This window comes from Eptatretus burgeri, chromosome 3 (genome assembly GCF_056783735.1).
Source record: "Eptatretus burgeri isolate ZD-2024b chromosome 3, Ebu_testis_v1, whole genome shotgun sequence".
In the NCBI taxonomy this organism is placed as follows: Eukaryota; Metazoa; Chordata; class Myxini; order Myxiniformes; family Myxinidae; genus Eptatretus; species Eptatretus burgeri.
The window spans coordinates 133,710,585-133,735,762 of record NC_140963.1 but is presented as its reverse complement, the minus strand read 5'-3'; the positions used below and the strand labels follow the sequence as shown (position 1 = coordinate 133,735,762).

The 25,178-nt window shown below is 43.3% G+C and overlaps 1 protein-coding gene across 3 annotated transcripts; it reads right to left on the bottom strand.

The window, feature by feature from the left end:
* Positions 1-25,153, bottom strand: LOC147031011 (uncharacterized). 3 transcript variants are annotated; one of them, XM_085875669.1, is made up of 6 exons: positions 24,066-25,153; positions 18,691-18,860; positions 12,779-12,973; positions 2,436-2,487; positions 1,257-1,370; positions 1-927 (listed from the first exon to the last, which is right to left on the bottom strand). In XM_085875669.1, the coding sequence occupies exons 1-5, from the start codon at positions 24,544-24,546 to the stop codon at positions 1,291-1,293; spliced, it is 978 nt and encodes a 325-aa protein (XP_085731795.1). In that variant the 5' UTR covers positions 24,547-25,153; the 3' UTR covers positions 1-927; positions 1,257-1,290. The 3 variants fall into 3 exon arrangements, with proteins under 3 accessions (XP_085731795.1, XP_085731793.1, XP_085731794.1); XM_085875667.1 differs by lacking the exon at positions 1,257-1,370 and having other exon boundaries at positions 24,066-25,150; XM_085875668.1 differs by lacking the exon at positions 1,257-1,370 and having other exon boundaries at positions 24,078-25,148.
* Between the last annotated feature and the right edge of the window lie 25 nt (positions 25,154-25,178).

The window sequence follows — 25,178 nt, the reverse complement described above, 5'->3', positions numbered from 1 at the left end:
TAAATTTAACATAAATTTATTTTTTCTGGGAACAAAGCAAAACATGGCTACTGTATAAAGTTGACAAATAAAAACTTGAGGTAAAGAGCTTTTCAGAACATACATTGCAATAAATGAAGCCCTGTGTCTTAATTCCTTGATAGCTTGTACTCCAACTGTATTTATAAGTTGGGAGACGGGACTAATTGGAACATGGGGCAAGTCTAAACATTGCGATTATCCAATCAGATTTTTGTTTGATGATGTCATAGGTCCAGTGGAAAATTACCATGCCTGGACCTTGTAGCCATTTTGTTTCAAAGTCAAAACCAAGGGCTCTGTCTCTGCCAACTGCCCTTCCACACTGGATGATCTGAAGCAGGAGGTGTCAGACTACCTCCAGGCAGTGCCAAGACCTGGAGGAAAGATCACTCTTTTGAAACACCTTGTGTACAAATTCTCACAATTTCAGCTAAATTGGATGAAAACTGACAATTATTTGGAACCTTGACCTTTGCAAAATACCATCCCCTGCTGCACGGGGATAGGCTAATAATAGGCACGGGAAACACTCAACAATTTCACACCAAAAGAGTAAATGGGCGAAAGCATAATTCTCATCAGTTTCATATCAAACAAATATCACCTTTGGGTAGATGTTTTAACAATTACTTCCTGAACATTCCTTTAAAATAAATGTGTTCTGGTAAAAAAAAATCATATGTGGAGAGATGGAAACACATTGATGAAACGCATCCTTTAGATGTTTCTACAAACGTTTTTCATGATAACATTTAACAAGAAAAACAAACATGATGAATGGGAATAGAGCGAGAACATTGAGAGTGATTGCTGCAATGAGAGCCGGTCGGCATCCATGGAGTGATGAAGGGTTGTTGATCTCTTCACTTGATGTGGGTTCATTTGGGGTTCTTATCTTCACTGTGTCTGTTCAAAAACATCCTTTATATGAGAAAACCCATCAGGATAACAATCATGTAAGATGTGGTAACTCAACCAAGGTTACACTGCACAAATTGGTTAATAAATGGGAAGAATAAAACACAAGACCTGTTCAACTTGTTTCTCAAACAAACAATCTATACCTGAGCTTACATGTTTAAAAAAAATCTCTTTCAATTAAAATACTTCAAATCAGTACTTCTCAATTCAAACCAGCACAAGAAAACCAGATATCTGAGATGACAAAGTGATCGCAAAGGATAAACCTAACCCGGCCAAGGGAGCCTTACACATGGCCATCTCCCATGCCTTACCCCTTGACCTGTGATCCAATGATGATTTTTTTTTTCAGACCACCATATGACCCTGACCTTCAACATTTAGGGTTGAGTGGAAATAAAGAAAATGTGTCCCCATCGAGAATTTATCTGTAACACACCGTCATGAAAATCAGAGAAAAATTATTCAAGTTATAATGAAAAAGGTGTTTTTGTGTTAATTAGATCAAAATCCGAAAAAGTAGGTCAAGGACACTAATGAAATAACAGGTGCACAACTTCAATGCAGGTCCACTATTACAATTGAAGAACATCTTGGAAGGCCAAGTGGTCTTTGAAATTCCGCATTGACAATATTGAGCGATGAAAAAAAGGCGTTTTTTCTCTTCAGATCACTATTTGACCTTGACCTTTTACTGGAGAGATACGATGTAAATTAAGTGTAAATATGACTTGCTCTAAACTATCTCGAAAGGGCAATTTCGTTCCGATTGGAGAAACCTGATTCAAGTCATGATGAAAAATGTTAAAATGTCTGTAATTCGGTAATGACCTTAAAATTAGGTTAAGGTCAAAAATACTATGTTAATTACGCATACTTTATATTCCCCTTATTGATGCAAAATTTCATTCTGAAAGGCCCAACGGCTCAAAGATACAGTTCGGAAATTAGGAATGCAGGAAGAAAAAGAAAAAAGCCTAAGTGGTGGTTTTGTACTGCTGGGAGGGTTGAAGAAACTCGGGGGGTCCCATTGAAAATTAGGAGCACCAAGTGCAGAAATAAATCTTGCAGCAATAGTTAATCCCTCGTTTCACCAAATAGAGGCAGCATGCAGTGGGAACTTTCAGGGCAGGAATCCTGTCCAGGTTCCAGCATTCAATGGTTTCTCTATTTACTCTTCCCCAGACAGGAGGCAAGGATGTCTGCTCACATTCTGGCCACTGCAATCACCCGGTTGTGGCCTTCAGTACTTCGAAACATCCACAGCAACGAGAATTTTTTTTACCGGGGGGGGGGGGGATTTTGCATCTCACATGAGAGGAGAGGAATTCCCATGAGCGGGTTGGGAACTACAATGAGAAACAAGGACATTACAATCTTTATTTCCACCAATAATATCTCTCCACATAACCTCAAGTTTATTCCACGTTTCTCTTCCTAAAATGCTTTGAAAAACAGCATCAAATCCCCGAATGAGAATCGACAAAACCCACCGTTCGGTCTCTTCGGTTCTCTCTCATCCAAAGAGTGACATGACCCGGGAATCTGAAATGAAATAATAAAGAGGGAGTAACAATATCCAGATGTGGTGACATGATGGAGGAATTATTAAATAATAAAAAGGGAGTAACAATGCCCAGATGTGGTAACATGATGGGAGATTTATTAAATAATAAAGAGGGAGTAACAATACCCAGGTGTCGTCACATGATGGTAGATTTATTAAATAAAGGAGTAACAATAATCAGATGTGGTCACATGAAGGTGGATTTATTAGATAATTAAAAGGGAGTGAGAATATACCCAGATGTGGTCACGTGATGGTAGATTCATTCAATAATTAAGGAGTAAGAATATACCCAGATGTGGTAACATTATGGTAAATACATTCAACGAGCGAGGTACCTGTGCTATGCACAGGATCCAAGGGCTGGACAGCCGATTCGTGAAGGACTTTGGCAAAAAATGGCGAAATTCCGAATCCGCGAATGTCACGGGTGGAACCACTCACATAATTTCCTCCTTTTGCTTTACACTTACCTCTTTATATTTTCATTAAAACAGCATCATTCCAATCACAAATTAATACTATATCATTAATATAAAAAATACAATATTACAAACACGTGAAGTAAACAAAATATTTCAATGATGTCATGGCGAATCTGCAAATGCTACATTTAAGAATGTCACTGGTGGAACCTCTCACATTATTTCCGAATTCTCCTTTAAACTCAACCTCTCCATATTTTCATTCCAAACAGCATCATTCAAATAGCAAATTAATACTATACCATTAATATAACAAATTTCAATTCAATTTTTTTTTTTCAATTTCAAAAAATATTTATTTCCATAGTTGCCAATATAAGTACAGTAAAATAAAAATACATGACAGAAATATTTCCGAAACTTGGTGAACTCAGATGGATACAATTAAAATTAACACATACAGAGGCAAATATGGAGTCATATTCAGAAGCCGAGGCTTGTATCGATATGCCTATGGACTAACAATATAAATGACAAACGATAAATTCAACCAAAACTAAGGAATGACAAAGAATTAAGGAAAAATGGTGAAGAATACTGTGAATAAGAAGAATAAACAGATTTGTTAAAAATAATGAAATAACAATAAGGTGAAGAGTTGCCAAAGTGAATAACAAGTAAATGTGTAAGAAAGGAAACTTTTTAATAATAGGAGATCAAATTTCGTTTATTAACTGACCCACAGACTTAAACTGACCGACAGACTACTGTGCCTTTATTTCTCCATCAATACTATTCCAAAGACATGGCCCATAATAATGAGTGTACTAATAGAGTACGATGTGCGAATAAAAGGTAGAAATAAGTTATCTTGTGATCTCGTGAAATGAGTGTGCATATCATGGACTGCAGTAAAGTAAGATGTAAAGATTTTTGCAAGAAGATTATTGAAATGTTTGTGCATAAATATCCCTTTATGTAATTTATTAATGTCAAAAAAGTGTCAATGTGTTAAGTCTTGTGAAAAGAGGTGCAGTGTGGTCCCGTGGATGAGAAATGGTACAGATCCTCATACCATGCTTTTGAATAACTGAAAGTGAATGTAGCTGATTGTTACTGGAGCGTGCCCAGACAATGTTACAATAGTTCAGGTAAGGGAGAATTAAGGTATTAAGCAGGGAGAATAAAATACAAGGAGGAAGGAAGGTACGAAGTTTAGACAGTATGCCCATGTTTCGAGAAACAATCTTAGCAGTCGATGAAATGTGATTAGTCCAGATAAGTTTGTCATCCAAGGTAACACCTCAAAATTTCATCGAATTAACAAAAGTAATGGGTTTCATTGTCTATATAGATTGAAGAAATGGTGTCAGACAGAGGTTTGGTAGATTTTCTAAAGAACATACACTTGGTTTTATTGGGATTTATGGAGAGAGTTTGTTTGATTTAAACCAGGATAAAATGTTAATGAGTTCACAATTAAGAGTACTGATTAAAGTCGTAACTAGGATTGGAATAGATGATAGTTGTGTCATCAGCAAAGAGAAAAAAGATAATAAAGAAGAACAAGTTTATCGATCGTTAACATATAATAGGAAAAGAAGAGGTCCAAGTATATAGTAGATCCTTGGGGAACTCCACGGCTAATAGCTCTCCATGAAGAATTAGAGCTTTTAACAACTGTAAATTGTTGCCAATTAGTAAGATAGTCTTTAAACGTTTAAAGCATTCAAAAGCACAACCTCCAACACAATAAAAATCAAGTTTGGAGAGAAGAATATAATGATCAATCGTAGCAAAGGCTTTGGACAAGTCAATAAAAACACCAACAGTATACAATCTGCCAGAGAGGGAATTTGAAATTAAATCTGTCATATAACTAAGAGCCATATCTGTGGAGTGTTTACTGTGAAAACCAAACTGCTGTTCAAAAATAATGTTAAATTTCGAGAAAAATTTGGTTAGATGGTTATAAACAAAACTCTCCAAAATTTTAGAAAAACACAGAAAAACAGATATGGGTCTGTAATTGTGAATGACCTGTCGATAGATACTTTTGAAAATGAGAGTAACTTTAGCAACCTTCAGATTCAGAGGAACAGAACCAGTAAGGAAAGATAGATTGAATATATGGGCTAAGGGGTTAGAAATAAAAGATATGATGGACTTTATCTCAGAAGAATGAATTTCATCAAAGCCACAACTAGTGGCACTATTGAGCTTCCTGCCAATCTCAGTTATTTCAAAAATAATTTGTTGCTACAAGGAAAAAAGATGATGTTTTGGAGTTGTGCAAATAGCCCCTGAAGTTCACGTTAGTTGGTGAGATTTTATTAGCTCGTGATGCACTGATGTTAGTAAAATAAGAATTGAAGGAATTATCAATATCCCCAGGATTGACGCAAACCTCCTGCCCATCGGAGCAATTTTCCGGAATGTCCGCTTTATAATAACTTTGCCAATAATTATATTAATTTCATGCCAAGTATTCTTCATGTTATTTTTATTCATATTAAACTTATTGATGTAATAATTTTTTTTGGCAAGTCGGATATCAGCGGTTAATAGATTATGGTAACTCTTATAATAGCGCCCATTATTCTCAGAGAGATTATGTAAGAAGTGCCGATACAGCCTATTTTTGTAATTACAGGAATTGATAATAAACTGAGTGAGCCATGAATGATTTCTTTCTCTTCCACTTCTTTCAGTAACAAGTGGGAAATGGCAATTGTAAGAATTAGTGAGAAGAGAAAGAAAAGTATCGTAAGCAGAGTTTGCTTGATGGGATTTATAAACTTCCCCCCAATCCATGGATTTGATATCTGCAGTAAAAGAACACAAGGTTTATAATTGATTTCCCTAGTGATATAACTCTTTTCAACAGAAGTAAGATTGAAAAAAAACATGAAGGGATAATCGGGAATAGAGGTAAGCGATCAGAAATGTTAATAGTAAGGATACCTGTGTAAGTATCATCATTGCTATTGGTTAGTACACTGTATTGTCGATAAGGGTTGTACTTTGAGGGGTAATGCGAGTTGGCTGGTCAATCAGGGAATGAAATCCATATGGATAAAAAAATGTTAACAAAGTCGTCAGTAGGTTTACGATTAGAACAATTGACTCAGTTGAAACTAAAATCTCCCATTAAATACCACTTTATTTTCTCGAGAAATAACATCATCAACAAAACCCCAAGCACAATTTTGATGAAACTTGACCACAACCTTCATCGCCCATGATATGGAAAATGCCAGAAGCATATAAAAGATCCCTTTATATGGAATGTGCCATGTGGCAAACTATAGAAAAGAAGGCACATTCCATTGCTTGTGGAAAATGCCAGACAATGGAAAAGAAGGCACATTCAAAAAAATCTCGTGTGCATGCTGTACTACCCTTGTGTTCCTCGGAGGAACCAAGTAATGCTCTGGAAAGGTTCATTTTAAGGGGTGCCAATTTTTTAAACAAATTAATCACACACAAGCACATTATCTTATGTGTTTTCGTTTTTAAGGTACACAAAAAACTTGACGCACTGACAGGCTTTAGCATATGTAGGGCATTTATGGGTTTTAACTTTCCGTACCCCCCCCCCTCCCCGCTGAACATCCCGCTCCCCGGCCATACCATTGTACACGTGCTCTGTGTCACTAGAAATGTTTCTCTCACACAATGACAAGTTTTGACAGCCCCCTCCATTTTTTTTTTGAAAAGGGGGGTGGGGGTGGGGAAGAATAAGGGAAAGAGGAGGAGAGGAGATTGGGACCATACTCTGTGCAGAGTGTTGGTGCTGCTTAAGCAGTCTCCTTGGCTATTGGGCACAATCCTGGATGGGTCGCCACTCCAACACAGTATACCAACATGTTGGCACTCGTTTTGCTGACCTCGGAAGGATGACAGGCCAAGTTAACCCCACCTAGTATTAATTCAACAGCTGAGCAGGATTTGAACTCAGGACCCTAGGATCCAAAGCCCACCACCCTAACCATTAAGCCAACACCAGGCATAAGAAGGGAAGGAATTGCATTAAAAATAAATAAATAAAAATCGAGCCAGAGCAATTGATATCGGACAAATCCGTCATACTCTTGGTGACTGCGTCAGCGATAGCCTGACAGGGCTGCACATTTTTTACGGATGTGATTTGACCAGCGCTTTCAAAGGAAAAGGAAAATGGCATCCATTCACGATGGTGTGTGAAAGTGCCGAATATCAGACCGCCTTCACTGCCCTGGGATTTTCGTCCTATGACTTGAGCCATGCGATTGAGACTACATTAGAGAAATTTGTCTTTTCTTTACACGGACAGAATTCAGACAGAATTCAGCCACAGACCTGGATGAAGCTAGGTATAACGTTTTCTGTCTTGGCTCACTGCCCAACAAGGCGACACTTCCACCTACCAAAGATGCAGTTCACCAGCATGCTCTTCAAAACGTGTACCAGGCTAATATTCATTGTCATTCACACACTCCTATGAATCATGCGCCTTCACCTGAGTGGACGTGGACTGGGATGAGTTCAACGTACTCTGGATGACCAAACAACCAGCACCAAAATCGATTTTGGAGGTAGTGAGTTGTTCCTACAAACTATCAAAAATGTGCATTAGGTCGATATTTTTTGTCAGATTTTGGGTCTGTCCTGTACCGACGTTTGTTCGTACCACAATTGTGAAAATTGCTGGAAAAAAAAACAAAAAAACAACCACTGAACTACCCTTGTTGAATGAGGATATCAAGCATTTGAGTGACAAAGAGCAAACTGAGTGATTGATGTAAATGTTTGAGCACCCTCACCATCAGCAGAGTTCAACTTGCACCTTGATCTTGGGTATGCATATTGTCAATCAGATATAATTTGTGTTCCACGTTCTTTTCGCAAGTTGTCTCCTATGACGATAGAAGCTGAAACCTTTTGAATTTGAAATACTAGACTCCTGTTGCTGCATAGGAGTCTAATATGAAAACATTATTGTTTTCAAAAATGAACAAAGTCCTATTAAAGTCATTTTCAATTGATATAACATCCCCGAATCCAAGTTCAACATACCTTGGTTATAATAAAATAATATACAATACTTCATATTGCGGTCAGCTTTCATTCTTGGAGAAAGACTGGTGTACAATTGTCAAATTCCCGCGAGATCAATCTTTATAACCAAACGAAAATTGGGCCGGTTGACGGCCAACGATCATGAGTTGGCGGACTGGTGGGCAATCCGCCCAGTCTCTCGACCCTCACCCGGCCCGGCACAAATCAACCCCGATGTGACTGCTCTCCAACCCAACTACACGTCACCACCATGTACCACCCCCTGCAGCCATTGCCCTCCTCATTTACGCTCCCAATAGTGACATTAAAGTAACAAGATCATCCCATCCGTGGCTTTTTGAACCTTCAACTATCGTGTTCCTTATCAACGATCAAAAGATTTGATGACATGTAAATACCATCTGAAAAGGTCAGTGTACATTTAATACAGGATGTAATGTAAAAATTATCGTCATATTAGTCTTCAGTGACCCAGAATTCTGACTATAATTCACAGACCGGTGTTTGTGTTTGTTTTTCTTCTTCTTTGTTTGTTTGTCGTCCGACTCCAACAGTTTCTGGGCCGATTCCATCCAGACTTGCAACAGAGGATCAGCATGACCCCATTTAACGTATAGGGGTGTTTTATGTTTGCTGGTGGCTTTGATGGGGAGGGGGGGAGGGGTAGTGGGGACGCAAATTCTCAATGTAAATGTGTAGCATGTAGTGCTGCCTTGGGGGGGGGGGAGTGGGTATGACAAGTCTCCACCATTTACAGTAGAGTATTCCTGTCCCTCCGTTTTCCAGTGCAATGAGGTGTTTTAACTTATTAGCAGTAGATATGGTTTTGCTTCAAGCAAGTAATCCAGGTTATTTTTTAATTTTTTGCCTTCACAGAGCTGTCAGTTGCCTCTACAGTGCCAAATAAAGGTAGGCGTAAGAAGATGTTGCATGCTTGGAACAAAATCGCCCATAGGGAGGATACTCTGCTCGTCTATATAAATCGCCAGTTTCCGCATGTTGTACCCGAATATTAAGCGGGTTCACCATTTTATTTGTATTTGGGGACAAGCTACCTTTAAGACTAGATTTACCCCCTTAAAGACGTGAGAGATTAAAACTAACGGTCATTCTGGTTTCTTGAAAGACATCAATCTAAGACCACTCAATTTCCAATGAAATCAGACCCTGAACCCAAAGTTACATGCCTGTATGCTACTGCACAGAACTTGAATTAAAGGTGTTGTTTGAGATGAAAATACAGGTTAATCGTTAAATGACTGTAGGCTATCACGTTAATGCATGAGAATCTTGTGGAAAACTTTTTACGTAATATTTAGTCAGGTCAGGTCAGGTATAGGAGCATGCGCCACCGGAGCAGCACGTCACTGCGTCCACATTCCAACAGTACTCCAAGGGCCTCTGTCTGGCCATCCCCCAGTCAAATGCCTGGCCCATCCCCATCTCCTTGAGATGCTGATCAACCTGCTGCAACCATGACGCATGTGGTCGAACCATTGGCCTCCTTCCCTCACGAGGCTACCTCGCTGAGAGAATCTGGTGAGCAGGATCAACATCAGGAAAACGAGCCATATGTCCATACAGCCGCAGCTGATGCTCACGGACTATATGGGTCACACATCTCATCTGAGTCTCTCTCATCAACCACTCGTTGGGCACAAAGTCTTACCAGCGATAGCCAAGGATTCTCTGAAGAGACCAGGTACCAAAGGAGTTAAGTCTCCATCCCAGTGCAAGACTGGAAGTACCAAGGACTGAAAGACTCTGACTTTCATCCTACTGCATAGGTACCAATAGCACCACCCCATTATCCAGTGAATCCATGCCGCCACAGGCCCAAATCAGACGTCTATTGACCACTGGCTCACAACTTGTGGAGACATGAATATCGCTGCCAAGGGAAGTGAATCTCTCCATAACCTCAACATCCTCACCACAAACAGGTTCACACAAGATGGCAGCATCCAAGATGTCATTGAAAGCCTAGATCTTCGTTTTGACCCAGGAAACCCATAATCCCAGTGGTTCCGATTCAGTGCCTCGAGGGCCCCCAAAAGGATATCCAGTCTCCGCAAAGATGACTGCATCATCTGTAAAATCAAAGTCAGAGATCTTGACATTCCCAAACGATGCATCACAGCTTGATCTCTCCGACATCCTCCCCAGAATCCAGTAACAACTGGAAATAAGTCAGAGATGGTACCACCACATCTCACAGCACTCTCAGTACCAGAGTATAGTTCAGACATCAGATCCATCAGTTTTGGTGGCATCCCACGAAGACAAAGAATTCTCCAGAGGGCATCCCGATTCATCGAATCAAACACTTTACAGAGATCAACATGGGGTGCAAGCAGCCCCTGCCAAAACTCTCGTCTGCGTTCGGTGAGGACACGAAGTGCAAGGATACGGTCAATCCTTGACATCTTTGGTGTAAAGCCTGACTGCTCTGGATGCTGGTGCTCAAGCAGATGTTCAGTCGGCTACATGTATGTCATAAAGCAAAAGTTCGCTTCCTAGTTAGTCCCCTCTCAGTGGAACGAAATTCGATTTCTGGCCACATCTATGGGGTCCTGCTACCGGACTATCTCCAACACTACCGGTCGAACTCAAACACCACCAGCGACAATACCCACACCCTCTTCATCCTGAACCCCAACCCTGGCTATGCGGCTTTGGCTCCAAGCTGCTGGGTTTCTTTTGGGGTGCGGATTTTCGGTGGGACACGAGCATCCTGATGTCATGGGGACATGGTCGCAGAGTGAATCGGGAAGGATGAGGAAGAAGAAGAAGAAGAAGAAGAAGCAGAAGAGTAATAAGGATGGTGGACTGCAATTTGTGTGTATGAAAAGATTTATCTGTGCTCACAAACCAAGATTATCATTTGTAGAGTGGTGGATCTCTCCAAGCTCTTTTGATCTTCTCGAACCTGTAAGCTATTGAAAAGGGTGGATTCAGCAAGTCGCAGTACACAATCCTTTATCATTCCTTCTCTTTCCAAGACCGCGATATTCCACGAGCCTTGGTGAACCACAGATATAGTGATGCAAATGAGTTTGTCCCTTACCAGGACCATCAGTAGTCATGGAGGGAGGGTGTCAGTGTCACCGGTGCGGTCGCAGAACGATGGTAAACTACGATGAGGGATAGCCGGAGACAGTTCGGTAAGGAATGGCCGTGGGTTTGAAATTTTGCCTTAAATAGTGCGCTTGTGGATTGAACTATTCAGAAACCAAGCTGTTCACCACCACCTCTGATCTTCCCCCATCCAAAACCTCAATCTTATACCCCCGTTAATCCACCCCAAACCCACCTCCTTCACATTCCCTGCTTTCCTTCCTGAAAGTCCCTGTAATATCCATCTTTTATACCCCGTGTTCCCCACCCCATCCCTCTCCCTTCCACAGATCTCCTAATGTCTGTTTCCCACTGTTTTGTCCTCCCCTCTCCCACCCCTCTTTATCATGCCCCCCCCCCCACCCTTTGATGTGCATTGTATGTCAGCTCTCATGCGAGCCTTGACAATGTATACAAAAAAAGCAAAAACCCAAGCGGCTCCAGCACCTCCATTTTCTCTTTTATACCCCCAACTCCGGTTCCCCTTTTACACCCCCAACTCTGGTCCCCCTTTTACACCCCCATCTCCGGTCCCCCTTTTACACCCCCATCTCAGGTCCCATTTTTACACCCCCAACTCCGGTTCCCCTTTTACACCCCCAACTCCGGTTCCCCTTTTACACCCCTATCTCTGGTTCCCCTTTTACACCCCCAACTCCGGTCCCCCTTTTACACCCCCAACTTCGGTCCCCCTTTTACACCCCCAACTCCGGTCCCCCTTTTACACCCCCAACTCCGGTCCCCCTTTTACACCCCCAACTCCGGTCCCCTTTTACACCCCCAACTCCGGTTTACCTTTTACACCCCCAACTCCGGTCCCCCTTTCATACCCTAAACTCTGGTCCCCCTTTTACACCCCCAACTCCAGTCCCCCTTTCATCCCCTCAACTCCGGTCACCCTTTTACACCCCCACATTAGGTCCCCCTTTTAGACCCCCAACTCCGGTTCCCCATTTACACCCCCAACTCCGGTCCCCCATTTACACCCCCATCTCCGGTATCTATAAAACAGTATCAGTGTCTTGTATCCATAAACAAAATGTGGTTAATCAATCAAATAATAACAATTATTAATTATTACTACTTGTGCATGCCCGTACGTGCGTGGCCGTATGTGCATGGCCGTACGTGCAAAAAAATGAAATAAAATAAAAAAGAATACGAATTGTGACGTCAATCGTGACGTCATAGCACCGTATCCTGTCATTGGTTTTATAAATAAATGGCCATAACTTGGGAACCACTTGTCCGATTAATATCAAACCTTGAAAAGGCACATCCTCAGGTCCCCAGCAATATACCTGGCAAGTTTCAATCAGATAGAAGCAGTGGTTGTCGAGAAACAGCGGTCACACACACACACACACACACACACACACACACACACACACACACACACACACACACACACACACACACACACACACACACACACACACACACACACACACACACACACACACACACACACACATTGCTGGAATTATAGACAGATTAGTAAATGATGAATAAATTTTCCAAATGACCAATTACTATCTTTACACAGTTCTTCATAAATTTTCTAAATTCACTTCATTCATGAATGTATAGAGGATTAGGAAACACGTGATCTTGGGAGAGGAAGTTAAAAGCGAGATTCCACATGAGTGTGAAAAGGTGAGATTACCTGGAGATAGAGGGTTTTAGGATCGTTTCCTTTAATCCAACATGAATAGGTAAATGTTGGTTCCATGCCAGCGAATGTTTCGACGATTCTGATATTCTTGAGGAACCAGGTAGGAAAATATCCACTCCCATCGTGCCAGATTGTTACATTTTTAAAATTCCCCAGGGAAAGGGAAGGCACAATGAAAACATCCACCTGGAGAAACACATGCACAGCATGTAACATCACACCTGGTCAGGTATGAACAGGTTTATTGTTATATTAGGCCAAGTAAAATAAATTAGTCTCTCATCCAGGCTTTTCAAAAGAAAGGTGGAGGCGCCTTACTATTTGATATTTTCCAGATATTTTTTCCAAGATGGCCACCACATGGTGAAGTACCACCACCACAGCGCAACCATCAACACATCCAATACTGTCTTCTTCTTCCTCTTTCGACTTGCTCCCGTTAGGGGTCGCCACAGCGGACCAACCGTCTCCATTTCGCTCTATCCTCCACATCTTCCATTGACACTCCAACCACCTGCATGTCCGCCCTCACCGTATCCATGAACCTCTTCTTTGGCCTTCCTCTTCTCCTCCTGCCTGGCGGCTCCATCTTCAACATCCTCCTGATATACTCCGTTTCCCTCCTGTGCACATGTCCAAACCATCTCAATCTCGCCTCTCTCACTTTGTCTCCAAACCGTCCTACCTGCGCTGTCCCTCTAATAGACTCATTCCTTATCCTATCCATCCTTGTCACTCCCAACGAGAATCGCAGCATCTTTAACTCTGCCACCTCCAGCTCCGCTTCCTGTCTTTTTGTTAGTGCCACCGCCTCCAAACCATACAACATAGCTGGTCTCACTACCGTCTTGTATACTTTCCCCTTCACTCTTGCAGCTACCCTTCTGTCACAAATCACTCCTGCAACTCTTCTCCACCCACTCCATCCTGCCTGCACTCTCTTTTTCACTTCTCTCCCACACTCTCCGTTACTTTGGACAGTTGATCCCAAGTATTTAAATCAATCCACCTTCCCCACCTCAACTCCTTGCAACCGCACCATACCACCACCCTCCCTCTCATTTACACACATGTATTCCGTCTTACTCCGACTGACTATCATTCCCCTTCTCTCCAGTGCTTACCTCCACCTCTCGAGGCTCGCCTCAGCCTGCTCCCTACTCTCCCTACAGATCATGATGTCATCCGCGAACATCATAGTCCATGGGGACTCCAGTCTGATTTCGTCCGTCAACCTGTCCATCACCATTGGAAACAGAAAAGGGCTCAGAGTCGATCCTTGGTGCAATCCCACTTTTACCTTAAACCGGTCCGTCATTCCTCCCGCACACCCCACCGCTGTCACACTGTCCTCATACATATCCTGCACGATCCTCACATACTTCTCCACCACTCCCGACTTCCTCATACAATGCCACAACTCCTCTCTTGGCACCCAATCATAAGCTTTCTCTAAAACCACAAACACACAATGTAACTCCTTCTGGCCTTCCCTATACTTCTCCATCAACATTCTCAAAGCAAACATTGCATCAGTGGTGCTCTTTCCTGGCATAAACCCACATTGCTGCTCACAGATCATCACCTCTCCTCTCAACCTCACTTCCACTACTCTTTCCCACAACTTCATGGTGTGGCTTAACAACTTTATCCCTCTGTAATTTCCACAGCTCTGCACATCACCCTTATTCTTGAAAATCGGAACCAGTACACTTAATCTCCACTCCTCCGGCATCCTCTCACTTTCCAAGACTTTATTAAACAATCTGGTTAACAACCCCACTGCCATCTCTCCTAAGCACTTCCATGCCTCCACTGGTATACCATCTGGGCCAACCGCCTTTCCACTTTTCATCTTCTTCATAGCAGTCCTCACTTCATCCTTACTGATCCACCCCACTTCCAGATTCACTATCTCCACCTCTTCCAACCTTCTCTCTCTCTCATTTTCTTCATTCATCAGCTCCTCAAAGTACTCCATCCACCTTCTCGACACACTCTCCTCGCTCGTCAGCACATTCCCATTTGCGTCCTTTATCACCCTAACCTGCAGCACATCCTTCCCAGCTCGGTCCCTCTGTCTTGCCAATCGGTATAAATCCTTTTCCCCTTCTTTTGTATCCAACTTCTCATACAGCTCGTCATTTGCCTTTTGCTTGGCCTTTGTCACCTCTCTTTTTGCTTTTCGCCGCCACTCCTTGTACTCCTGCCTACTTTCTTCATCTCTCTGACTATCCCACTTCTTTTTCGCCAACTCCTTCTTCCTTATACTTTCCTGTACTTCCTCATTCCACCACCAAGACTCCTTATCTTCCTTCCTCTGTCCAAATGTCACACCAAGTACCTTCCTAGCTATCTCCCTCACAATTTCTGCTGTCGTTGCCCAATCATCCCACCCATCTTTACCACCATCCAACGCCTGTCTCACCTCCTCCCTTAATTTCACGCAACAGTCTTCCTCCTTCAGCTTCCACCATCTGGTCCTTGGTTCAGCCCTCACTCAACACATCCAATACTGTATATCATTAAAAATGACGTTGGTCATATACCCGATACGTCAACATCGACTCCAGCAGTGGCACTGTCTGGTGTACTGTCCGCTTGTACATACTGAACTGGTACTAGATCAATGTGGACTTGCACTACTAATCTGAGCTGTCTGGTAGTTGTCGTCGATGGGCGATCCCTGGTCAAACTCATTTGCAAATTCGTTGAAAATATCCCCGAGTCGGTTCTGTTGAACACCGTACAAGCGTACCATGGCTTCAAATACTTTCTGCCAGCCTTCCAGATGCATACACAAATGAAGACCATTTTAAGACCAAGGTGTACTGTACTTCGTCAGAAGCACAATTCAAGCCACCGAGAAAGTTCCTTCCTGAGAATGGTGACGTTCGCATTATCGCGAGAGTTGGCTAGCTCGCGAACTCAACTGCACATGTTACATTTGCACGGACATGTTCAGGTCTCAAAAATCACATTTGCTGAACACGGTGTGGCGTAAGCAGGCATACTTACAGGACGGGAGCAAGCACACATACAGGGCGTGAGCAAGCGTACAAACAGGACGTGAGCAGGCGTACTTACAGGACGTGAGCAGGCATACTTACAGGGTGTGAGCAAGCATACTTACATTGCGTGAGCAGGCACACTTACAGGCTGTGAGCAGGCATACTTACAGGGTGTGAGCAGGCGTACTTACAGGGCATGAGCAGGCGTACTTACAGGGCGTGAGCAGCGTACTTACAGGGCGTGAGCAAGTGTACTTACAGGGCACGAGCAAGCGTACTTATCGGGTGTGATGAAGTTTACTTACAGGGCATGAGCAGGCGTACTTACAGGGCGTGAGCAGGCATATTTACAGGGTGTGAGCAAGTGTACTTGCAGGGCGTGAGCAGGGGTACTTACAGGGTGTGAGCAGGCGTACTTGCAGGGTGTGAGCAAGTGTACTTACAGGGCATGAGCAAGCATACTTACAGGGCTTGAGCAAGTGTACTTATCGGGCGTGATGAAGTTTACTTACAGGGCATGAGCAGGCGTACTTACAGGGCGTGAGCAGGCATATTTACATGGTGTGAGCAAGTGTACTTACAGGACATGAGCAGGCGTACTTACAGGGCGTGAGGAAGCGTACTTGCAGGGCGTGAGCAGGCGTACTTACAGGGCATGAGAAAGTGTACTTATATAGCATGAGCAAGCGTACTTGCAGGCTGTGAGCAGGCGTACTTACAGGGCGTTAGCAGGCGTACTTACATGGTGTGAGCAAGCATACTTATTGGGCATGAGCAAGCATACTTACAGGGCATGAGCAACTGTACTTACAGGGCGTGAGCAGGCATACTTACAGGGCATGAAAAAGTTTACTTACAGGGCTGGAGCAAGCGTACTTACAGGGCTTGAGCAAGCGTACTTAACTTACAGGGAGTGAACAGGTGTACTTACAGGGAGTGAGCATACTTACAGGGCATGAGCAAGTGTAGTTGCAGGGCATGAGCAAGTGTACTTGCAGGCTGTGGGAAAGCGTACTTGTATGGCATGAGCAAGCGTACTTGCAGGCTGTGAGCAAGCATACTTACAGGGCTTGAGCAGGCGTACTTACAGGGCATGAGCAGGCTTACTTACAGGACATGAGCAGGCATACTTACAGGGCATGAGCAAGTATACTTACAGGGCATGAGCAAGTGAACTTACAGGGCATGAGCAGGCATACTTACAGGGCATGAGAAAGTTTACTTACAGGGCTGGAGCAAGTTTACTTACAGGGCGTGAGCAGGCGTACTTACAGGGCTTGAGCAAGCGTACTTAACTTACAGGGAGTGAACAGGTGTACTTACAGGGAGTGAGCAAGTGTAGTTGCAGGGCATGAGCAAGCGTACTTACAGGCTGTGAGCAAGCATACTTACAGGGCTTGAGCAGGCGTACTTACAGGGCATGAGCAGGCTTACTTACAGGACATGAGCAGGCATACTTACAGGGCATGAGCAAGTATACTTACAGGGCATGAGTAAGTGAACTTACAGGGCATGAGCAGGCATACTTACAGGGCATGAGAAAGTTTACTTACAGGGCTGGAGCAAGTTTACTTACAATGCGTGAGCAGGCGTACTTACAGGGCTTGAGCAAGCGTACTTAACTTACAGGGAGTGAACAGGTGTACTTACAGGGAGTGAGCATACGTACTTAGAGGGCGTTAACAAGTGTAGTTGCAGGGCATGAGCAAGCGTACTTACAGGCTGTGAGCAAGCATACTTACAGGGCTTGAGCAGGCGTACTTACAGGGCATGAGCAGGCTTACTTACAGGACATGAGCAGGCATACTTACAGGGCATGAGCAAGTGCACTTGCAGGGCGTGAGCAGGCGTACTTACAGGGCATGAGCAGGCGTAAATACAGGGTGTGAGAAAGTGTACTTACAGGGCATGAGCAACCATACCTGCAGGGCTGAAGCAAGCGTACTTATAGAGTGTGAGCAAGCATACTGACAGGGTGTGAGGAAGCGTACTTACAGAGCATGAGCAACCATACTTACAGGGCTTGAGCAAGTGTACTTACAGAGCATGAGCTGGCATACTTACAGTGCGTGAGCAGGCATACTTACAGGGCGTGAGCAGGCGTACTTATATGGCATGAGCAAGCGTACTTGCAGGCTGTGAGCAGGCATACTTACAGGATGTGAGCAGGCATACTTTCAAGGTGTGATCAAGCATACTTACAGGGCATGAGCAAGTGTACTTACAGGGCGTGACAAAGTGTACCTACAGGGCTGGAGCAAGCATACTTATAGGACATGAGCAAGCATACTTATACAGCGTGAGCAGGTGTACTTACAGGGTGTGAGCAAGCATACTTAACTTACAGGGAGTGAGCAAACGTACTTACAGGGCGTGAGCAAGTGTAGTTACAGGGCATGAGCAAGCATACATGCTTACAGGGCATGAGCAAGTGTACTTGCATGCTGTGGGAAAGCATACTTATATGGCGTGAACCAGCATACTTACAGGGTATGAGGCAGCATACTCACATGGCATGAGCCAGCATACTTACAGGGTGTGAGTAAGTGTACTTACAGATGGAGACGAGAAAGATTTCATTTACGTGAGTGCTCGCCCTCCAGGGACCGCAAAATAATTATTGGTCTGGGTTCCAGACTCACATGACAAAAATAAGAGAGTAAAAGAATAATTCGTAAATTTGGGAAAGGAGAGGAAAAAACACCCGACCAACATTCGGCCTCCAAAAAGGAAGTGCCTGGGGATGAAGATAAATGCATCAGTTTTGTTGTTTTTTTTTAAGATCTGGAGAGAAAATAGTAAATATCCAAAAGAGGAAGCGGGCAGGGATGGGAAATTAATTTATTTTACATGGCCTTATCTACCTTGTTAAAGTGTTCTGTGAATGATTACCTGACTTCGTTCAAAAGGATCGGAATGTGTTGATGAATGTTTAAGATGATAAGATCTCAAACATTCCAATCGTCCACACATCGTGATATAAACATTGGAGTCTGTCCCAGCCCACCAAACATCTCCTGTTTTGATGTGAATCTTGAAATCCTTCGACTCCTGGGGGGAATCTGAGAGAAATCCCACATCGTTAACACCCCGGATGTTAAACATGATGTTCAATGTCATTTTAACTTTAACTACAACTGCGAACAGTGATAACGGCTTATAAGTTTGACATTGTCAGAATGTCGAACTTTACGTCTGGAATGTTTGAAGTTAAGACCTCTATTGTGTGATACATACGTAAGGATTCCAAGAAGCATCGTGGGTTCAGAGAAGTCATTTTAAGTGTTGTATTGATCGGTTAAGTGGTTTCGGAGAAGCAGATTTTTTATTTTTTTCCTTGCAGAGTGATTTATTGATTTATTTGACAACCCTCAATAATTCCCATACACTAAAAAAATAAAACAGTAAAACAGTGACTGAGTGAAAAACTCTAAAACGTCACTGACGGGTCACATGATACCTGATAACGTTCAGGATCATATGACATCTTTCTGTAACATTAGGCGACATTTATGCAAAATATTATGTTCCAAACAGATATCGTTTTTAGTGTATGGGAATTATTTTGGGTCCTCCAAAAACAAAAATCATCTATCTATAATTCCAGCAATCTCTGTGTGTCTGTGTGTCTGTGTGTCTGTGTGTCTGTGTGTCTGAATGTCTGAATGTCTGTGTGTCTGTGTGTCTGTGTGTCTGTGTGTCTGTGTGTCTGTGTGTCTGTGACCGCTGTTTCTCGACAACCACTGGTCCGATCTAATTGAAACTTGCAAGGTATATTGCTGGGGACCTGAGTATGTGCCTTTTCAAGGTTTGATATCAATCCGGCAAGTGGTTCCCAAGTTATGGCCATTTATTTACCGAACCAATGACAGGACATGGTGCTATGACATCACAATGACGTCACAATTCTTCTTTTTTTTCTTTTTTTGCACGTGCGGCCACGCACGTACAGGCCCGCACTAATCCTGTTAAATCCAATATGGCTGCCAAACACATGACCGATGACATCATCACTGTGAACAAACTTTCCACTTGGGTTGTCGATCACACCTGTAAAGTTTTGTATCAATCAATCAAGTGGTTTCAGAGAAGTGGGTTTTTCAATATTTTTTTTTTCTTGAATCCAATATAGCTTCCAAACAACGCGACAGATGACATCATCATTTTCAACACTGTTTCCACATGGGTATGCGATCATAAATTTCAAGGTTGGTATCAATCGGACAAAGCCTGGTGTTGGCTTAGTGGTAAGGGTGGTGGCTTGGGATCCCAGGGTCCCGAGTTCAAGCCCCGTTGGCTGCTGAATTAACACCACGGGGTTGACTCAGCCTGTCATCCTTCCGAGGTCGGCGAGGTGAGTACCATTGTACTGGTCCCGGTGTATGCCCTGGTTAGAATAGGTGTACCATATCCCTGTGTGTCGTAAGAGGCGACCTGGGTTGGCATCAGGAAGGGCATCCGGCCATAAAAAAATTGCCTCAAGAAAAAGCCCAACCCCTGCACGTCAGGGAAAAATGGCTGTAAAAACGGTCAATATATCAATCGGACAGGTGGTTCTGGAGAAGCAGATTTTCAAAGTTTTTCCCTTTTTTTGTATACAATGTCGAAGCTCGTATAAGAGCTAACACACACAATGTACAACAAGGGCAGCAGGAGACAAGAGGGGTGGGATAAGGAAACACAAAACATTGGGGAACAGGGACATAAGTATATCTGTGGAAGGGTGAGGGATGGGGTGGGGTAGACAAGGTAAACAAGGATGGGGTGGGGTAGACAAGGTAACTCCAGGGCCTTTCAGGAAGGAAGCAGGGAATTTGAAGGAGGTGGGTTTGGGGTAGATTAGCTGGGGTAGAAAAGATCATGGTTTTGGATGGGGGAAGACAAGAGGAGGTGGTGACAGCTGTTTTGAAGACCTGGAGGGATGAGTGGGATTGAAGAGAGTGTGGGAGTTTGTTTCAAAGGTGGGAAAAATAGAGGAATGAACGAGTGAAGGTGAGCAGTGATTCTTGATTTTGATAGTTTTACCAGAAGGGGGTTGCTGGTGGACCTTGATCGCCCTGTGGAATATGGGGAGGGGACATATCGCAGTCATGACAGGGTGGGGGGTGAGGCCGGAGAGGAGATGGTAGAAGACAGAAATACCACTGACCTGCCTGTGGTGAGAGAGTGAGAGACCCAAAGACTCAGCCTTATTGTGGGAGATACCAATGATCCTAAAAGCCTTGGTTTCCACAGCATGAATTCGAGTGAGATGCGAGGCAAGAGCACCATCCCAGAGGGGAGAGCAGTACTCCATCAGGCTGCAGATGAAAGCTTTGTATGTGGTCAAGAGCTCTGGTATGCCAAGAAAGCACTTTGCACGACAGTGGATGCCCAGTCGGTAACTGCTTTGGAGGCCAGCTTGGAAATGTGGCTTTCCCAGGAAAGATCATGGCAGATAGTGGGAACCAAAACCTTGAATGAAAGAACTTCTATAAGAGGATTGTTGAGAAATTATATGGGGGTGGTGTGGAGGGGGGGGTGTTCCAGACAGTCCTTTCGGAGAGACATAGTGAGAGTGTGAGATTTGTCAGGATTGAAAAGCATGTTCCATGTGTTGGACCAGTTTGTGATTTTATCCAAATGTGCAGAGAGCAAAGAAGCTGCTGCTTGCTGATCTGAGGGATGACAGATGGTACGGCAGAGGGTGGAGTCATCGGCAAAGAGATAAAGAGGATTTTCCAGAGAGTCAGAGAGATCATTGATGAAAACCAGGAAAAGAACAGGGCCCAGAACACTTCCTTGAGTAACTCCAGCGTGAGCAGGAAGAGGGGATGAAAGAACTCCATTTCGGGCCACACGTTAACTGCGACAGCAGAGGAAGTCTGTGAGCCATGAGTGGAGATTGCCTTGGATACCATAGGAAGAGAGCTTGGTGAGCAGGGTGGGTTGCCAGACCATAACGAAAGCACGCGATGTGTCTGGTGAGATGGCTCTGATCTCATGATGAGCAATGAAGATCTCCATCCATTGTTGGGAAAGCAGATACAGCAAGTCCAGGGAAGAGTGACCTGGTCTGAATCCAAATTGATGATTGGAAACCAAGCCGTTGCAGAAGAGGAAGGATTTAATGTCAGAAGCGATGATAGATTCTATCACCTTGCTGATGATTGGGAGAAGGACGATTGGTCTGTACTTGAAGTGATCTGTTTTTGCACCTTTTTTAATGCAGTGCAGTAATGTTTGCTGATTTCCAAGCAGATGGCAGATGACCTTGAGCAAATGAGAGGGTGAATAGAACGAGAGAGGGTGAGCAAGAGCAGCAGAGCAGGTTTTTCGGACGCGTGGGCTGATGCTGACCGGTCCAGTAACAGTCAGAGTTGAGGGTGGAAAGAACCTTCTCCATCTTCTCAGCTGCAAAAGAGCCAGAGTCCAAGAGCAGTGCATATGATAAGAAAGGATGGGCACTGAGAGTGAAGGGTTGGGAACACAAGATTTGGAAGGAAACACAGAACTGAGGCATTCAGCCTTCTTATGAGCGAAGTTTGCTGTGGTGCCATTTGAAGAGAGGGAAGAGATGAAAGGAAAACATACTCCAGAGACAGGCTTAAGGTACCACCAGGTTTTAGAGGAGGGAGACAAGTTTGAAGGTTCATTCTTGAGGTTGGACAGATGTTTTCAGGCTCTCCTGAGAGTGGACATACACTTGTTGCGGACTTTTTGGAATGCACCGAGAACCTCTAAGGTCTTTGCCTTCCAGGATTTGCCTTCCAGGAAGAGAAGGCAAGTTGGTTCAGAGCAACTGCCTCACCACAGAATTCAGTGTACCATGGGTAGGAAGAAGGGTCGTATAATTGAAGACGAGATGGGATTAATGTGTGAGAGAGAGAGAGAGAGACAGAGACAGAGACAGAGACAGAGACAGAGACAGAGACAGAGACAGAGACAGAGACAGAGACAGAGACAGAGACAGAGACAGAGACAGAGACAGAGACAGAGACAGAGACAGAGACAGAGACAGAGACAGAGACAGAGACAGAGACAGAGACAGAGACAGAGATTCTGTGGAAGAATTCCCAGGCTGAGTCAGTCACAGTAGATGCCTTACTTATCACAATTTTTTTTTTTAACCGTTTTTACAGCCATTTTTCCCTGATGTGCAGGGGTTTGGCTTTTTGTGAGGCAATGTTTTATGGCCGGATGCCCTTCCTGATGCCAACCCTGGTCACCTCTTACGACACACAGGGATATGGTACACCTATTCTAACCGGGGCATACACCGGGACCAGTACACTGGCACTCATTTCGCCGACCTCGGAAGGATGACAGGCTGAGTCAACCCCCTGGTGTTAATTCAGCAGCCAACGGGGCTTGAACTCAGGACACTGGGATCCCAAGCCGCCACCCTAACCACTAAGCCAACACCAGGCTTACTTATCACAATTATTTTCAGGAATCAAATTGATTTACTTGATTATAATCCACACTGTAAACTTTCTGGGATTGAATGGGACAATTGGCAGGACAACCTGTATCAGGGTCTGGATCTCAACTTCCCACGCTTGTTAGAATCTCAATATCCCATAAAAAAAATAACACCATCATGACTCTGCAATCCCCAATCTTACTTTCCTTTCACTATCACATCCATTTACACTTCTAATATATAAAGCTCTTAACCACTGACTGAATGATTCACTGACTGACTGATATTAAAGATCGGTACCTTCCGGGTGACGTAAAAAGCTGAAATTTTGCGTTCCGATGGAAATCGAAGCCGATACACCGGGAGCAATCACAGAACCGTCGGAAAGTATCCGTAAATGAAAAAAAAATAAATGATAAAAATGCAGATGAGTGACCTGAGACAATAGAGAAGCACGGTAATTTTGTGTGCCAACGGACATTGAAGCAAATACACTGGGGAAATCACAGAACCATTGGAAAGCATCTGTAAATTAAAATATAAATAAATAACGAAATAAAAAAATGAAAAAGTAAATGCAGGTGAGCAACCTGAGACAATAGGGAAGCATAGTAATTTTACATGATGAAGAATATTGAAGCCGATACACCAGGAAAAAAAAATCACAGAACCGTTGGAAAGTATCCAAAAATGAAAATATAAATAAATGAAAAAAATATATAAATGAAAATTCAAATGCAGATGAGCGACCTGAGATGATGAGGAAGCACGGTTTCTTATTGCTTACAATGTGTAAGCATACCCCACGAGAATATAAAATGGTTATTTTTTACCTCTTGTGTGGTTAAAATGTGAAATATACCTCCAGATTCACCTGATATGTAGAGGAGTAGAGTTGCTTCACATGAAGAGTGAGTCACATCTCCTGATGACTCTTCCTCGTGATCTTCTGAAGTACAAAATGATGATGTGGAATCACACTCCGTTAGACTTCCACGTGAAGGTTCATTCAGACATCTGTACAGACCAGAATCTCTCTTTTCCACCCTGCAGATTTGAAGATCCCCGTTTGGTAAAATCTTATGATGGTTCAGCTTTGTGTTTTGTTTTTCATCACAGTCGATGTCATAACAATCGGAACGATTGCAGCTGATTTCCTTCTCAACCACTCCATCCAAATCTGCATCCCTCATCCACCGTACCCAGGTAGATTCCCGAGTCCCGCAATCGCACGGTAGGTTCACACAGGTGTGCTCGTTTATCTTCAGCATGGTAAATTCGGCCTGCACTGAGGAAGTGGTCTGTCCTAGGATCAGCATCAAAACTAACAGCGAGTCCCTCATCCTATCCGTTTGCTAACTGCAGCACATTTCCTGAACTCGAACGACAAAAATTTTTACTTCTGGGGTGGGTTGTGTCCTGGTGGTTCAAGATAACATTATTTCATTTGAAAGTACCAACCACAAGTTTCATGCAGGTTTCCTTTCACATTCATGATTCAGAAACATTCATTTTAAAATGCTGATATTTATTTGGGAAATATTTCCTCGTGATACAGAGCATAAACTAGAAGGGCACTCGGTAGAGCACATACACCATGCAATGCCTGATCGAGTGGAGCATATCGGGCCCAATAAATTTTTGTAATATCATGTTCTATGTCGTGTTTTCGGTCCCATCTCTCATTGGTGAAGAATCACTTTAAAAAAATTTTCAAAAATTCTCGTATCCAGATCTGGATTCGGATCTTCAGGAAAACCGAATCAATTCCTCCTTGTTAGACAGCCAATCTGTCCAAGTTTCATACGATTCCAAGTTTCATCTAACGTTTCTCTTGAATGGATGATAAATAAATGAAGAACAAATGGAGTGATAAGGGGAACGTTCCTACCAATCAAGTCTGTTACAATCAATTCTTTCAAAATACATGACAATCAATAATCTTCATCAACTTACTCTGCTCAGATCGATCGTT

Bases quoted from the DNA above. Each gene is read 5' to 3' on its own strand.
- LOC147031011 (XM_085875667.1), bottom strand. From the start codon at position 24,546: ATGAGGGACTCGCTGTTAGTTTTGATGCTGATCCTAGGACAGACCACT. The intron at 18,861-24,065 runs GTATATTTCACA...GATTTCTCTCAG, and splicing joins CATATCAGGTGAATCTGGAG to ATTCCCCCCAGGAGTCGAAG. The intron at 12,974-18,690 runs GTAATCATTCAC...GTGTTTCTCCAG, and splicing joins ATCCTTTTGAACGAAGTCAG to GTGGATGTTTTCATTGTGCC.